The 14,519-nt window shown below is 45.5% G+C and overlaps 2 protein-coding genes across 2 annotated transcripts in view; one reads left to right on the top strand and one right to left on the bottom strand.

Annotated features, from left to right (window-relative positions):
* LOC132390284 (gastrula zinc finger protein XlCGF57.1-like) overlaps positions 1-14,519 on the top strand; it is a 67,029-nt gene that overhangs the window by 17,656 nt on the left and 34,854 nt on the right. The gene's annotated exons all lie outside the window — the stretch shown is intronic.
* Positions 1,013-13,665, bottom strand: LOC132390283 (gastrula zinc finger protein XlCGF26.1-like). The gene is made up of 2 exons (XM_059962896.1): positions 13,620-13,665; positions 1,013-5,431 (listed from the first exon to the last, which is right to left on the bottom strand). The coding sequence occupies exon 2, from the start codon at positions 5,022-5,024 to the stop codon at positions 3,300-3,302; it is 1,725 nt and encodes a 574-aa protein (XP_059818879.1). The 5' UTR covers positions 5,025-5,431; positions 13,620-13,665; the 3' UTR covers positions 1,013-3,299.

Here is a 14,519-nt window from a genome sequence, read left to right as displayed (position 1 = left end):
CTACCGGACCTCCTAACTTCCTACAACATTTTGTGTCTGTTACTCTGCATCTCCAACATCTGCAGAATCTCATCGGGACAGAGTGCAGAAAGCAGAGACTACATCGGGTCTCACTAATGTCGAGGAGGCCACAACTGGAAAACTGGAAACAGTAGATGACCACAACAGTCCCGATGTTGAGAAGTTGCCTCATATAGAAGGACAGTTTGGGACCCTGACTCGTGATGAGGAGAGAGGTTATCGGCAGGTCTGGCACTTCATCCACTTGCAGTTGGCTTCCAGCCCCGACACCCCTCCTTATCGCTGTAAACCTCCCCCTTTTGTGGACAACACTGTCACTTGGTGGTAATTTGCCGCAATAACAGGACACACTGATTTGTGGACTCCATTGTCACCAGGTGGCGCTCTGCCGCAATAACGCTGAGAGACAGAAATGTGACGCTCAGCTGCTGAAATGTTTATTCAAGATTCAGGGTTGCTTAATTCCATTTTCAGCAGACACGTGTAAATGAGGTCGAAATAATTATTACTCCGGCTCCAGAGCAACACAACAACACAACAGTAACAACAGATTATATACCGTGCACGGATTGATTGTATGTTCATAAAGTGAACAAAAACGGGGTGGGTGAAGAAGGATACCTATGGTCCACACTGTCAGGGTGTTGTTTACCGGGAGACAAAGACTGCAGGGACGAAAGGTTTTCTGTTGGCTAATACACTGTGTGTGGACCCCGCTGGCAATTCTGGTGTTGTGACCCGAATCGAGACAAACACCACGCTGCCCACTCCACCAACAACACGGCACAGCCGGACACATAACAGGGGACTTTACATCTCACAACACTGGATTGAGTGATGAAACCCGTGATTAATGTTGTTGTCCCTCCGAAATCATAAGGAACGCCCAATAAGGTGCTTTTAAATGTGAGCGCACCACCACAGGTGACGTCACGACGACCCCCCCCCTCCCCCCGCTCCTGACACCGTGATCTGCCCTCACGTGCGCGGTGTCGTCCACCCGTCGCAGAGGCGGACAAGCTGAGAGGGTGTTACCCCCACTCCAACCTCGAACTCCCCATCACAGCAGAGTAAATGTCCGCTTTCTGATTTATTTTAATTTCCCTCCGAGGGAAGTTGGGGCGTTTGTGAAGCGTCTCCTGCGGCCGGAGTCTGATGTATCGCCTCGAAGTAAGAGGAGACCGTTCGGCCCGTCGGTTTGATGCCGGTTCCGCGGGGAGGGAGAGGAGGGATTTTATTGATAGGAAAAAGATGGTGTGAGAGGGGCGGACAGGATGTTTGTCCCGGTGGAAATCTGTGGAACCGTCTGAGCACACGGTGGTGGCGAGCAGAGGGATTCACACATGGGGGCAAACACCGGCAAACTTTTGACATGCAAGTGGGGCCAATGATTCGGGAAACGTGACAATTATGCGTGTTTTGTTGAGATTGTACTTGGAATCCCACTCCCCATACTAACAGGGTTATATACACCAAAGAACGAACTGTCGGAGGAACTCAGTGGGTCGGGCAGCATCTGTGGAGAGAAATGAACCGTTAACATTTCAGGCTGAGACCTTCCTTCTGGACTGAGAGTGGACAGAAATAGTCAGAAAAAAGAGGTGAGGGGTACGGATTGGGCAAGAGATGTGGAGTGAGAGTTGGATATATGCGACGGAGGAGGTGGGAAGGTGGAAATAGTGACGGGGTGCAGGGTGAGTGGTTGAGGCAACACGGGGCAGAAGAAAATGGAAATTAATTCCACAGAGGATTAACAAAGAGGTTAGAGAATGTTTGTTATAGAGAGTGCAATGAAGATTCACCAGACTGATCCCTGGAGTGGTGGGGTCATCATATGAAGAAAGATCAAATGTGATAACCCTTTCATTTAGAGAATTGAGGACTGAGAGGTGAACATTGAAATGCACAACATCATTACCGATTGAACCAGGGATCCCAGTCTCTGCAAAAGGGAGTGGATGCCTAGATTATATTAAAAAAAAACTCATGTATTTTTTTTTAACGTTACCTGCTCTCCCAGTTTTACACTTACCCTGGTCCTTCACACACCCTTACACCTTAAGATTCAGCCCAGTAGCAACAGTCAGCAATTCATTCATTTTGGCTTTTACTAATGCCTCAGGGGTTGGCGTTTCCAGAAATTTATCAGTATCCATTGCTGCTGATTTCCACACACAAATAAATCAAAAGGGATTTCCCCAATCAAATCGATAATAAATCGATCAATAGACCCCAAATTTGGTCCTATCCCAGACGCAGGCCCCAAATTTGTTATGAACCTTAATGCTTTAGAAACGAGCCAGCAGCAATAGATTACACCTGGAGTCTGGTTTTGATGTTAAAACCACTATCTTTAATAGAATCTACTTAAAAAAAATGCAAATTAAACAAGATAAACAGAAGTTAACAGTGTTATGTGTATAGACGTGTGTAAATATAACTCCCAAACTATTGAGCTCAGGGGAAACAAAGCTTGGAGTCTTGAGATGGTAAAGTGCGAAAGTTCAGTTCATCCACAGAATAGATGATAAGAGATATTTGTAATCCAGGGTAAATATCAAGAGAAGGCAATTATGTCAAATTCCACAGGTTCCATGGTGGTAAAATGAGAGGACAGTTGCTGTATACTTTATCTGTCATCATTCCAAATCCACATATGAATTATTACCGAAAGTGACTTGTCACAAGGGGTATTGTCTTCAAATGAATTACCACACCACATCTAGGCAAGGGTTAAGACGTCAGTGGTCTTCACAGGATACCTCAAAACAGATCCACTGATATGGATCAAACAGGGTCACAACCACACATTCGAAGTATGGTGAATTGATAATTAACCTACCATTGTGGGCATAGGAAAGTTCTAAAGAGCGACCCTGTGGTGAACTACATATACCTGACAGGACACGTCCCGTTCCCCCCCCCTTGCTGACTGCTCCTATGTCCTCCCACAGACCCCTGTATAAAGGAGATTGGAGGCACGGCTCCTTGATCTCTTGCTGTTCTGCTGCTGAGAGTGTTCAATTTTTCAGCTAATAAAAGCCCATATCTCGCCTCAGGTCTCCGAGAGTTATTGATGGCGCATCAGACCCTTGGCCGCTGGTTCCTGGATTTTGATCCTTCCGTTTTTCCTCCTTCTGACTCAGAGTGTCTGTGTCATCGGTTAAAACTAAACAAGCTGCGAGCGATGTAAATAAGCTGTAAGTCAGACTGATTCACCTTCTTAATCTCTGTCTCTCTCTTCAAATGACAGTCCACAGCAAATGAAACCTAGGGATTCATAACAATGGCCACTCCCCATTGTGAACTTGCTGATGTCTCTGCAGGGTGGAAGAGCGAGTGAATCTCTTCCCACATACTGAGCAGGGGAATGGCCTCTCCCCAGTGTGAACTCGCTGGTGATTCTGTAGGGTGGATGAATGAGTGAATCTCTTCCCACATTCTGAGCAAGTGAACGGCTTCTTCCCAGTGTGAATTCGATGATGACTCTGTAGGTCAGATGACCGAGTGAATCTCTTCCCACAGACTGAGCAGGTGAATGGCTTCTCCCCAGTGTGAACTCGCTGGTGTCTCTGTAGGGTGGATGAATGTGTGAATCTCTTTCCACAGACTGAGCAGGGGAATGGTCTCTCATCAGTATGAACTCGCTGATGACTCAGTAGTTGGGATGACTGTGCAAATCCCTTCCCACATTCTGAACAGGTGAACGGCTTCTCCCCAGTGTGAACTAGCTGATGACTCTGTAGGTTGGATGGATCAGTGAATCCCTTCCCACAGACTGAGCAGGTGAACGGCTTCTCCCTAGTGTGAACTCGCTGATGACTCAGTAGTTGGGATAACTGAGTAAATCCCTTCCCACATTCTGAACAGGTGAACGGCTTCTCCCCAGTGTGAACTCGCAGATGACTCTGTACTTGGGATGACTGAGTGAATCTCTTCCCACAGACTGAGCAGGTGAATGGCTTCTCCCCAGTGTGAACTCGCTGATGATTCTGTAGGGTGGATGAATGAGAGAATCTCTTCCCACAGACTGAGCAGGTGAACGGCCTCTCCCCAGTGTGAACTTGCTGATGACTCTGTAGGTTGGATGACCGAGTGAATCCTTTCCCACAGACTGAGCAGGTGAAAGGCTTCTGCCCAGTGTGAACGCGCTGGTGACTATGCAGGGTGGATGAAGCAGTAAATCCTTTCCCACATTCTGAGCAGGTGAACGGCTTCTCCCCAGTGTGAACTCGCTGATGTACCAGTAGGGTGGATGACTCACTGAATCCTTTCCCACATTCTGAGCAGGTAAATGGTTTCTCCCCAGTGTGAACTCTCTGGTGTCTCCGTAGGTTGGATAAATGAGTGAACCCTTTCCCACATTCTGAGCAGGTGAACGGCTTCTCTCCAGTGTGAACTCGCTGATGACTCTGTAGGGTGGATGAATCAGTGAATCCTTTCCCACACTCTGAGCAGGTGAACGGCTTCTCCCCAGTGTGAACTCGCTGGTGACTCTGCAGGTTGGATAACTCAGTGAATTCTTTCCCACACTCTGAGCAGATGAACGGCTTCTCCCCAGTGTGAACTCGCTGGTGACTCTGCAGGTTGGATAACTCAGTGAATTCTTTCCCACATTCTGAGCAGGTGAACGGCTTCTCCCCAGTGTGAACTCGATGATGTCTCTGTAGGTTGGATGGATCAGTGAATCTCTTCCCACAGACTGAGCAGGTGAAAGGCCTCTCCCCAGTGTGAACTCGCTCGTGACTCTGTAGGTGGGATAACCGAGTAAATCCCTTCCCACAGACAGAGCAGGTGAACGGCTTCTCCCCAGTGTGAACTCGCTGATGTACCAGTAGGGTGGATGACTCAGTGAATCTCTTCCCACAGACTGAGCAGATGTATGGCTTCTCCCCAGTATGAACTCGCTGGTGTTTCCATAGGGTGGAAGAGTGAGTGAATCTCTTATCACAGACTGAGCAGGTGAACGGCCGCTCCCTGGTGTGAACTCGCTGGTGAGCCATTAGGTCAAATGACTGAGTGAATCCTTTCCCAGAAATTCAGCAGATGACCAGCCTCTGCCCAGTGTGGTGTGAACTGACTGGTGTGTCCACAGATGGGAAGACCAACTGAATCCTTTCTCACACACAGAACAGATGAATGGCCTTGCCCAGTGTGAACTTGTACCTTCCAATTGAGATAACTGAGTGAATCCATTCCCACTTTCTGAGCAAGTGAATGGCCTTTTTCCTGTGTAAAATGACGGGCTTGCCAGTTGGTCAAATGACCAAGTTAATCCCTCCCCACAGTGTGAGTAGGAAGGATGGTCGATTGAATCCCTTGCTCCACTTATTAAATATCTAGACAGAGTCAACAAAACTGGTGTGCCATGTTTGAGCTTCCTGGAGACAAATTTCTTCTCATTTTTAACCTGTAAAAAGATATACAGAATCCATCAATGGGTTTAGGACAACATTACAGATGAGATTACTTGAGTTGCCAAGCTTTGATCTGGTATCACACTGTTACAGTGAGGTTAATCCCAAGTTAGACAGATAAATACTGGCAGACCACAGTATGTGCGCTTGCAATACTGTGCGTCAGACAGAGTGGTCAGCAACACTGGGGCTCCACAGGGGACTGTCCTGTCTCCCTTTGTCTTCATCAACTATACCTCAGACTTCAACTACACCACAGAGTCTTGCCATCTTCAGAAGTTTTCTGATGACTCTACCATCGTTGGATGCATCAGCAAGGGAGATGAGGCTGAGTACAGGGCTACAGTGGGAAAACTGTCACATGGTGTGAGCAGAATCATCTGCAGCTTAATGTGAAAAAGACTAAGGAGCTGGTGGTGGACCTGAGGGGGGTTAAGGCACCAGATACCCCTGTTTCCATCCAAAGGGTCACTGTGAACATGGTGGAGGATTACAAGTACCTGGGGATACGAATTGACAATAAACTGGACTGGTCAAAGAACTCTGAGGCTGTCTACAAGAATGGTCAAAGCCGTCTCTATTTCCTGAGGAGACTGAGGTCCTTTAACATCTGCCAGATGATGCTGAGGATGTTCTACGAGTCTACGGTGGCCAGTGCTATCATGTTTGCTGTTGTGTGCTGGGGCAGTAGACTGAGGGAAGCAGACAGCAACAGAATCAACAAACTCACTCGTAAGGCCAGTGATGTTGTGGGGGTGGAACTCGACTCTCTGACGGTGGTGTCTGAAAAGATGATGCTGTCCAAGTTGCATGCCATCTTGGAAAATGTCTCCCATCCATTCTATAATGTACTGGTTAGGCACAGGAGTACATTCAGACAGAGACTCATTCCACTGAGATGCAACACTGAGTGTCACAGGAAGTCATTCCAGCCTGTGGCCGTCATACTTTACAACTCCTCCTTCAGAATGTCAGACACTCTGAGCCAATAGGCTGGTCCTGGACTTATTTCCACTTTGCATAACTTATTATCATTTAATTATTTTTGGTTTTATTTTGCTATATTTCTACTCTATTCTTGGTTGGTGCAACTGTAACAAAATCCAAATTCCCTCGGGATCAATAAAGTATGTCTGTCTGTCTGAAATCTTCTTCTGACTGGGCAGAGTGCTGGTATCTGGAATGACCATCAATTCTCTGATGTTCTTCCTGTCTCTATAAGAATGGGGCATTTTTGCCATCTCCAGTTTATACCCTGGCTCAGTTTGACTCTCTCCATTGGTATTACTCCCCGTTTCTGCTGAGCTGCATGGGTGCCTGGCCCCACAGTAACTGAAACAGTCTCACACAAATAGTCTCTTGACGTGCAGCTGGGATTTTCTTTTATGTATTATTAACTTAATGTGCCACAGTTTTAACGCCATATAAAAATTCCTGCTGAAATGACTGGTTGGTCCGCACAGCTGTTAAAAGGACTTAGGGTGAATTTTTGTATTATTTCAGGTTGTTGTCACAGTCATAGCAAATTTCAACACAGAAACAGGCCCTTTGGGCCATCTAGTTTGTGCTGAACTATTTAAACTGCCCACTCCCAATCCAGGTACCTACACGAACCTCTTAAATGTTAAAATCAAGCTCGCATGCACCACTTGTGCTAGCTGCTCATTCCACATCCGGAAGACCGTCTGTGTGAAGAAATTCCCCTCATGCTTCCCTTAACGTTTCATGTTTCACCCTTAACCCATGGCCTCTTGTTGTCTCAGTGGAGAAAGCCAGCTTGCATTTACGCTATCTATGCCCCTCTACCACAATCAAATCTCCCCTCAATCTTCTACATTCCAGAGAATAAAGTCCTGACCTGTTCAATCTTTCCTTATAATCCAAGCCCTCCAGACCTGGCAACATCCTTGTGAAATTTCTCTGAACTCTCTGAAACTCTTTTACATCTTTCCTGTAGGTAGGTGACCAAAACTGCACACAATAATCCAAATTAGGCCTCACCAATGTCTTCTACAAGTCAACATAACATCCATCTATTGTCAGTATTTGGTTCATCAAAGCCAATGGGCTGAAATCTTTTTTTCCGTCTCTATCTAACCGTGATAACACTTTCAGTGAATTAAGGACTTGTATTCCCAGGTCCCTTTCTTCTACAACACTCCTCTGTGCCCGACCAGTCACTCTGAAAGACCTCCCTTGGTAGGTCAGACCAAAGTTCAACAACTCACACTTGTCTGCATTAAATTCCATTTTCCATTTCTCAATCCATTTTCCCAGTGGGTCCAGATAACACTGCAAGCCATGATAGTCCTCCTCGCTGACCACTACACCACCAATCTTCATTTCATCTACAGATCTGCTAATACAGTTAAACACACTATCCTCTAGAATACTGATATAGATGACAAACAGCAACAGATCCAGCACTGATCCCTGTGGCACACCACTAATCAGAGGCCTCCAGTCAGAGAGGCAACCATCTGCTACCACACTCTGGCTTCTGCCAAAGTCAGTGTCTCATCCAATTTACTATCTCATCTTGAATGCTGATTGACTGAACCTTCTTGACCAACCTCCCATATGAGACTTTGTCAAGTGTCTTGCTAAAGTCCATGTAGACAACATCCACTGCCTTGCCTTCATCCACTTCCCTGATAACTTCCTCGAGAGACTCTATAAGATTAGTTAGAAATGACCTGCCATGCACATAGCCATGCTGTCTATCCTTAATCAGTCCACATCTATCCAAATACTTGTCCGGGTCCAGCACATAACGTCACTACTGATGTCAAGCTCATCAATGTACAATTTCCTAGTTTATTTTTAGAGCCTTTCTCAAACAGTGTCCTCCAATCCTCCAATACCTCACCTGCCACTGAGGATTATTTAAATATCTTTGCTTGTGCCCTGACAGTTTCTGCACTTGTCCTCCGCAGAGTCCCAGAGTCCCAGATTTATCCACACTAATTTGCCTTAAGAAGTTGTTGCTGCTTTGCCTCACTTCTATAGACTCTGTGTCCATCTCCAGTGTAAATACGGATGCAAAAATAATCTCCCCCATCTACTTTGTCTCCTCATATGGATTACCATTCTGATGCAGAGGATTAATTTTTTCCCTTGCAATCTATTTGCTCTAAACATATCTGCAGAATCCCTGAGGATTCTCCTTCACCTTCGCTGCCCAGGTAAGCTCATGCCTCCTTTTATTTTTTTTTTCATATGTGTTCACTTGAATTTCCTGTATTTCATAAGTACCCCATTTGTTCCTATCTGCCTGTACCTGGTATGCACCTCCTTTTTATTGATCTGGGAGAGGAAAGCCAAAGGGGTGATAGATCTGCATGGAGGGAGGTGGGGGTAAGGGGGGCTAAACTAAACTTGCAGGGGGAATGGGAGCCTGAATAATAGAACAGATAGTGGAGGGGTGATGGAGACAGTTGGTGTTCAGTCCTCCGACAAAGTCAGGAATGAAAAAGTTGAGCATGGTGCAGTGAATATGCTGAGCCCTGTATATTTCAATACAAGGAGCAGCGTAGGAAAGGTGGATGTGTTCAGGGCTTGAATTAAGATACTAGGATCTGGCAACTGTGGACTGGGACAGGCTGCTTTATGGCAAAGGTGTGTTTGGTAAATGGGAGTCCTTCAAAGCCAAATTTTTAAAGTACAAAGGGGGAATTTGCTTCTCAGAATAAAAAGTGAAGATAAAAAACTGTAGGGAACCTTGGATTTCAAGGGATATTGAGACCCTGGTGAAGCATAAAATGAAGTTGTATAACAGGGATAGGCAGGATAAGAAATGCAAGAGAACACATAAGAAATAAATCCAGATGGCATGAGATTGTCCTGCAGAAATGATGAATGATAATCCACAGGGATTCTCCAGATAGATCAAGAGCAAAAGGATTGTAAGGCACAAAGCTGGTCCTCTGGAAGACCGGAATGGTGATCCACTTGTGGAACGAAAGCAAATGGGGGAGATCTTAAATAATTTTTCATCTATGTTTACTCAGGAGATGGAGAAAGGCTCTATGGGAGTGTGGAAAACTGGCATTAAAATCATGGACCCTGCACAGATTAAAGAAAAAAAGTGATTTCGCTGTTCAACCTAGAACATAGAAATCTACAGCATGTTCTGGAGTATTGTGTGCAGTTTTGGTCTCCAAATTTGCGGAAGGATATTCTTGCTATTGAGGGAGTGCAGCGCAGGTTCACAAGATTAATCCCTGGAATGGTGGGACTGTCATATGTTGACAGATTGGAGCCACTGGGCTTGTATACACTTGAATTTTGAAGGATGAGAGTGGATCTGATTGAAACTTATAAGATTATTAAGGGATTGGACACACTGGAGGCAGTAAGAAAGTTCCCGCTGATGGGTGAGTCCAGAACTTGAGGCCACAGTTTAAGAATAAGAGGTAGGCCATTTAGAACAGAGATGCCTAAACTTTTTCACCCAGAGAGTGGTGGATATGTGGAATGCTCTGCCCCAGAAGGCAGTGGAGGCCAAGTCTCTGAATGCATTTAAGAGAGAGTTAGATAGACATCTTATAGTGGGGTGAAGGGATATGGAGAGAGGGCAGGAATGGGTTACTGAAAGTGTATGATCAGCCATGATCACAGTGAATGGCAGTGCTGGCTAGCAGGTCTGAAAGGCCTACTCCTGCACCTACTATCTATTGTCTATTGTTCCAGGCCATTCAGCCCACAATGTTGTGCCAACCATGTAACTTACTCTAGAAACTGCGAAGAATTTCCGAAGTGCATAGACTTCTATTTTTCTAAGCACCATATTCCTATCTAAGAGGCTGTTAAAAGACCCTATTGTATCTGCATTGACCACCGCTGCTGGCAGTGCATTACACAGACCCACCACTTTCTGTGCAAAAAAAAAATAACCCTGACATCCCTTCGGTATCTATTTTCAAGTACCTTAAAACTATGCCCCCTCATGTTAGCCATTTCAACCCTGAGAATAAACCTCTGGCTATCCACACGATCAATGCCCCTCATCATCTTATACACCTAAAAAATGCACTAAACAGAGACAAGGAAATTATACATTGCATTGAGGAATTGTTCAAAGTATCGAAGTTAGTTTTTTTTTACACAGAGATTGGTGAGCAGCCCTGGTGGACGCAGAAGCGAAAGGGTCTTTTAAGGGACTCCTGGATGGATACCTGGAGCTTAGAAAATTAGAGGGCCTTGGCGAAGGTAAGGATATGTTTGGGACAGCTTTGTGGGCCAAAAGGCCTGTATTGTGCTGTAGGTTTTCTGTTCCTGTGTAGAAAAAATATAAGGGCATAGAACAGGTAAATTCAAGCAGGCTTTTTCAACTGATGTTAAGTGTGATGACAACCAGAAGTGATGGGTTAAGTGGGGAGGTGAAATTTATGGGGAATATGTGTAAAACCTCTTCATTGAATTGGCCGTGAGAGTGTGGAAAAGAAGCCAGCACGAGTGGTGAACATGAGCTCAATTTTACCACTTAAGAAAAGTTTGGATGGGAGCCTGGATGGTAGGGGTATGGAGGCCGATGGTTCCAGTGCAGGTAGTTGCATTAGAAAGCTTTAATGTTCTTTTGGCATTGACAAAATGGGCTAAATAGCCTGTTCCTGTACTGAACTTCTCCACATTTCTATAACAGAGAAGCTGGCCAAACTTGTTTGGAAGGGAAAAGGTAGGATTGACAATGGAGCAGCAATGGCTGGAGTTTCCGGGAGCAATTCGGGAACTGAGTGATCGATACATCCCAAAGAAGTGGAAGCATTGAAACGGCAGGAGGACACAACCGTGGCTGGAATAAGAAGACAAAGCCAACAGAAACACCTAAGAGAGGGCAAACAAAAGAGCAAAAACTATTAGGAAGCTTTAGAAACAAAGTTTCTAAAACAAAAAGTCAGATGAGCTCAGGGCATGGCATTATGATACTGTAGCCATTAATGATTCTTGGTAGCACCCAGCAGTCTGAGACATTTAGAGGAACAAAATACCCGGGACCTCAATATCTCTTGAAAACCACGGTTCCCTGCACCAGTTACCTTACAACTTTTATTTTGGCAGGCATATACAAACTCTATACCCTCACTTCTGAAGAACTCCCACTTGCAAGTACTGCTTTTCGAGAAAAACAGCCAGTCCCAATCCACACTTGTTAGATCTTTCTGATACCATCAGAATTGAACTTCCTCCAATTTAGAATCTCAGCTCATCATCCAGCCCGCTTTTTTTTTCCATATTTACTTGGACTCTTATGTTGTTACGATCGCTAGATATGAAGTGTTTACATACACTAATTTCAGTCACTAACAATGGATCATTTCCTAACAGCTTATTGCACACTTCTACATCGGGAATTCTACATCCTGATTAAGGGCACATTTGACAAACTCTACCCCATTTGGTCCTTAAATATATAAAAAGTTAAAATCGCTTACTATATCAACCTTTGTTTTTTAGCATAGACTGCAATCTCTGCAAAGTTTGCTCCTCTAAATCTCTCAGAGTGTTCGGTGCAACCAAGTCCCAATAATGGCTACAATATCACAATTCCCTGTCCTGAGCTCATCGGGCGTTCCTACGATGCTTCTTGCATTGTGATATACACAGCTCAGCACATTCATCGCACCATGCTCAACCTTTTGTCTGCTGACTCTGTCTGAGGTCTGAACAACGTCTGTCTGGGTGTCAAGAAAGCAACCTCTCCCTCAATGTCACAAAAGCAAGGGAACTGGTTGTGGACTACAAAGGAATGGAGACAGGCTAACCCCTATTGATATCAATGGATCTGGGGTTGAGAACATATGGACATTTGACTTTCCTCTGCCAGGTAATCCCCCCAACAGTTTACAAAGTGGTCTACCTGTTGTTGTATGAGATGACCCCAAGAGTACTCTGTGACGGCTATTTAACCTCATTCCCCTTCCTGACTCTCACCCAGTTTACTGTGTCCTGCACCTTGGGTGTAACTCACCTCTCTTGATGTTATAACTATCACCCCCTCCAACTCCTAGATGATCCAGAATTCATCCATTTCCAGCTCCAGCTCCTTAAAGCTCAGGGTTACAGGCTGCAGCTGGATGCACATCTTGTATGTGAGGGTATCAGGGGCACTGGAGGTCTCCCCACCTTCCCACCAATGTCCCGTCTAATTTGTAATGACCGGTGTGCTGAAACACCTTGTGCTGTGCAATTTTTACCCACTGACAACATGCACACTGAATTTTAAATAGGGAGGTATTTCTTTTAACAGCTAGCAACTCACTGTCGATAAGAACTTTGATCTCCTCTGGGTTTGATCGAGTTCATAGGCACTCTCACACAAACTATGTAACAGGCCTGTTGTGGGTTATAAAGGATTTTCTCACTAGAACTTTTGCAAACCGTCCACATGTGATTTGCTTGCTAAATGATACTATCAAAGGTCAGATTTCCAAATATCACTCCCCACTTGCAAATTCTCCAGCAAATTTTGCATCACCACAATACTGCAACACCAGTTTCCGTATTGTACATAAGTATTTCCCCTGAACCCTCCCCCAAGTGACAGATGGTGGTGAACTCAGTGATGGCAATGCCAATGAATATGAAGGGAAGGGCAGTAGTCTGTCTCATTGGAGTCTGGCACATTTGTAATATGAAAGCTGCTTTTTCCCCAGGACAAAGTTGTTTGATATCATTACGTACCCAGAGAGAATGGGACAAAACATGTTCTCACCGGTAGAAAAGGGCAGAACGAGAGGAGGTAGCTCTAGCAACACACACAAAATGCTGGAGGAGCTCAGCAGGCCAGGCAGCATCTATGGAAAAGAGTACTAATGCTGAGTTCCTCCGGCATTTTGTGTGTGTTGCTTGGATTTCCAGCATCTGCAGATTTTCTCTTGTTTGTGATCGGAGATAGAACCAAGGTGATTTTCTCAACTGCTGATGTAAAAGATTTTGTTCCCTTTCTCCGAGTTCCTAATCCTTGCATTTAGATAGCTGGAGCTCAGCTCTGTCTGAGAGATCCATCTGTTCCCATTCCCTCATCAACCGGAAGCTCCCCGGGGCCCGTGTACGGATCGAGGGGCTGAGAGAGAGGGAAGAGGGCAGGACTGTCCCAGGATTGCGGCTACGATATCCGGAGTTCCCAGCAAATGTCCCGCAGTCGGTGTTTAAAATAGCAGCCCGGAAAATCATTCCTACCTTTACCGATCCTCCGGAGCGCCTTTGTGTACGGCGCGCATGCGTGCTATTCTGTGACGTCATCGACCTTGATGCCTGCGCATATGATCGTTGCTTCAGAAGCAGCGAAATTTTAAACCCAGGGGTTCATGGGTAATCCAGGTGCCATTAAACATTCCTGCTAGCACCAGTTTCATGTCCACACCGCCGGGTTTCTTTCTATGTAGAAAACTCAGTAGCTGATTTAACGTAGCAAGCAGCTCCCAAAAAGAATGTACTCAATATCAACAGGCATTCCATTTATCTAATGCCTCTCGGACAACCCTCTTACAAAGACAGATATAAAACACAAGAGATTCTACAGTTGCCAGAAATAAAGACACACACACACACACACACGCACACAATGCTGGAGGAACTGTGCAGTTCAGGTAGCAACTAAGCAGAGGAGTACACAGTCTAGGCATGCTAAAGGGGCTCGGCCTAAACGTTGTCTATTTATTCCTCTCTACATTTGCTGCCTGATCTATTGATTTCCTCCAGTATTTTGCAGAAATTAACCACCTTTTTTACCTCAATCAAGCAGTTTCCAAATGTGTCTGATCATTCATTTGTAGCCACATCCTGCAGGTTCGATTCCTCTTCTTCCTCCTCCTTGTAAACTCCAGGCCCCATCTCTTTCTGGAGCCCCAAATCCCTGACTGGCAACTTGGTTTCTGACTCTGCTCCATCGAAGATTCACTCGCTAGTCTGCTGTCAGGCTTCAGAGGTGTATTGTGTTGCGAGACCGCAGGTTCGTTTACTGTGAGTGTCGCTTTAAGTGCCTGTGAGGCGAAGCTGTGACGTCACACATGCGCTGCAGCAGAGACAAGAGTGCAGGGGAGAGAGGGAGGGGAGAGAGAGAGTGACGGAGAGAGGGAG

The sequence above is a fragment of the Hypanus sabinus genome, unplaced genomic scaffold, assembly GCF_030144855.1.
Source record: "Hypanus sabinus isolate sHypSab1 unplaced genomic scaffold, sHypSab1.hap1 scaffold_830, whole genome shotgun sequence".
NCBI lineage: Eukaryota > Metazoa > Chordata > Chondrichthyes > Myliobatiformes > Dasyatidae > Hypanus > Hypanus sabinus.
This window is presented reverse-complemented; position numbering and strand designations above follow the sequence as displayed.